We start from the raw sequence: 2,577 nt of genomic DNA, 5'->3' as shown, positions 1-2,577 counted from the left end.
AGTGCCACCATCACTGTGAGGGTTAGCTCTGTCACTGCCAGTGCCACCGGTCCTGGTGGGGACAGCTCTGTCACTGCCAGTGCTGCCACCTCTGGGGACAGGCCACTCAGTGCCACCGTCCCTGGGGACAGCTCTGTCACTGGCAGTGCCACCATCCCTGGGGACAGACCAGTCAGTGGCAGTGCCACCGTCCCTGTCAGGGACAGCCCGGTCAGTGCCACTGTCCCTGTTGGGGACAGCCCGGTCAGTGCCACTGTCCCTGTTGGGGACAGCCCTGCCAGTGGCACTGCCACCATCCCTGGGGGTGGCTCTGCCAGCAGTGACTCTCCTGGTGACAGTCCCACTGTCCCCACTGGGGACAGTTTGGGGAGGGGCAGTGCCACTGTCCCCGTGGAGGACAGGCCAGTCAAGGGCAGTGCCACCATGCCCAGTGGGGACAGCTCTGTCCCTGGCAGTGCCACCACCCCTGGAAGGGACAGCTCTGTCCCTGGCAGTGCCACCATCCCCACTGGGGACAGCTCTGTCCCTGACAGTGCCACCACCCCTGGAAGGGACAGCTCTGTCCCTGGCAGTGCCACCATTCCCACTGGGGACAGCTCTGTCTCTGACAGTGCCACCACCCCTGGAAGGGACAGCTCTGTCCCTGGCAGTGCCACCACCCCTGGAAGGGACAGCTCTGTCCCTGGCAGTGCCACCATCCCTGGCAGGGACAGCTCTGTCCCTGGCAGTGCCACCATTCCCACTGGGGACAGCTCTGTCCCTGGCAGTGCCACCACCCCTGGTGGTGGCTCTCCCAGCAATGGCTCTCCTGGTGGTGACAGTTCCACTGTCCCCACTGGGGACAGTCCAGTGAGGGGCAGTGACACTGTCCCCGTGGAGGACAGGCCAGTCAGGGGCAGTGCCACCATCCCTGGTGGCAGCTCTGCTGGAGGTGGCAGTGCCACCACCCCCCCCACTGGGGACAGGCCAGCCAGTGGCAGTGGCACTGTCCCTGTTGGGGACAGCCCAGCTGGTGGCAATGCCACCGTCCCTGCTGGGGACAGGCCAGCCAGTGACAGTGCCACCATCCCTGCCAGGGACAGCCCGTCCAGGGGCAGGGACACCCTCCCCACCAAGGACAGGCTGGGCAGTGGCACCGTCCCTGCTGGGGACAGTCCAGCCAGTGGCACTGCCACCTGCCCCCCCAGTGCCACCACCCCTGCCAGGGACAGCCCTGCCAGGGGCAGTGCCACCACCCCCATTGTGGACAGGCCGGTCAGTGGCACTGCCACCACCCCTGTCAGGGACATTACCTCCAGGGGCAGTGCCACCACCCCCTCCAGGGACAGCACATCCAGGGGCAGTGCCACCATCCCTGTCAGGGACAGCACGTCCAGGGGCAGTGCCACCACCCCCTCCAGGGACAGTCGTGCCAGGGGCAGTGCCACCAGCCCTGCTGGGGACAGGCCAGTCAGGGACAGTGCCACCAGGGACAGGCAAGGCAGTGCCACTGTTTCCCCCAGAGAAAGCCCATCCAGGGGCAGTGCCACCATCCATGTCAGGGACAGCACATCCAGGGGCAGTGCCACCGTCCCTGTTGGGGACAGGCCCGTCAGGGACAGTGCCACCAGGGACAGGCCAGGCAGTGCCACTGTGCCCCCCAGGGACACCCCACCCAGGAGCAGATCCAGCACCCCCAGCAGGGACACCCCGCCCAGGGACAGAGCCACTGTCTCCTCCAGGGACACCCAGGCCAGGGGCAGTGCCACCATCCCCAGGGGCAGTGCCACCATCCCCACTGGGGACAGGCCAGTCAGGGACGGTGCCACCAGGGACAGGCCAGGCAGTGCCACTGTCTCCCCCAGGGCTGGCCCATCCAGGGGCAGTGCCACCCTGTCCCACAGGGACAGCACATCCAGGGGCAGTGCCACTGTCCCCCCTAGGGACAGCACATCCAGGGGCAGTGCCACCCTGTCCCACAGGGACAGCACATCCAGGGGCAGTGCCACTGTCCCCCCCAGGGACAGCCCTGCCAGGGACAGTGCCACCATTTCCCCCAGGGACCCCCTGCCCAGGAGCAGATCCAGCACCCCCAGCAGGGACAGCACATCCAGGGGCAGTGCCACCCTGTCCCCCAGGGACAGCACATCCAGGAGCAGATCCAGCACCCCCAGCAGGGACAGCCCTGTCAGGGGCAGTGCCACCCTGTCCCCCAGGGACAGCCCAGCCAGGGGCAGTGACACCATCCCTGTCAAGGACAGGCCATCCAGGGGCAGTGCCACCATCCCCTCCAGGGACAACCCATCCAGGGGCAGTGCCACCAGCCCAGTGGGGAACAAGCTGGCCAGTGGCAGTGCCACCATCCCACCCAGGGGCAGCCCTGCTGGTGGCAGTGGCACTGTCCCCTCCAGGGACAGGCCGGTCAGTGGCAGTGCCACCATCCCCTCCAGGGACAGTCCAGCCAAGGCCAGGGACACCCCCCCGGGCAGGGACACCCCATCCAGGGTTAATGCCACCACCCCCATCAGGGACAGTCGAGCTGGTGGCAGTGGCACTGTCCCTGTCAGGGACACCCCACCCAGGGGCAGTGCCACCCTG

General features: G+C 67.5%; 1 protein-coding gene across 1 annotated transcript; it reads left to right on the top strand.

Moving 5' to 3' along the window:
• Positions 1 to 423: 423 nt before the first annotated feature.
• On the top strand, positions 424 to 2,541 carry LOC113941952 (polysialoglycoprotein-like; the record flags this gene model as incomplete). The annotated part of the gene is made up of 2 exons (XM_027633085.1): positions 424 to 1,698; positions 2,329 to 2,541. Coding segments are annotated over exons 1-2 (1,488 nt in total), but the record flags the coding sequence as incomplete, so codon positions are not given.
• Between the last annotated feature and the right edge of the window lie 36 nt (positions 2,542 to 2,577).

This window comes from Corapipo altera, unplaced genomic scaffold, assembly GCF_003945725.1.
Source record: "Corapipo altera isolate COAL_440 unplaced genomic scaffold, ASM394572v1 59163, whole genome shotgun sequence".
NCBI classification, from domain to species: domain Eukaryota; kingdom Metazoa; phylum Chordata; class Aves; order Passeriformes; family Pipridae; genus Corapipo; species Corapipo altera.
This window is presented reverse-complemented; position numbering and strand designations above follow the sequence as displayed.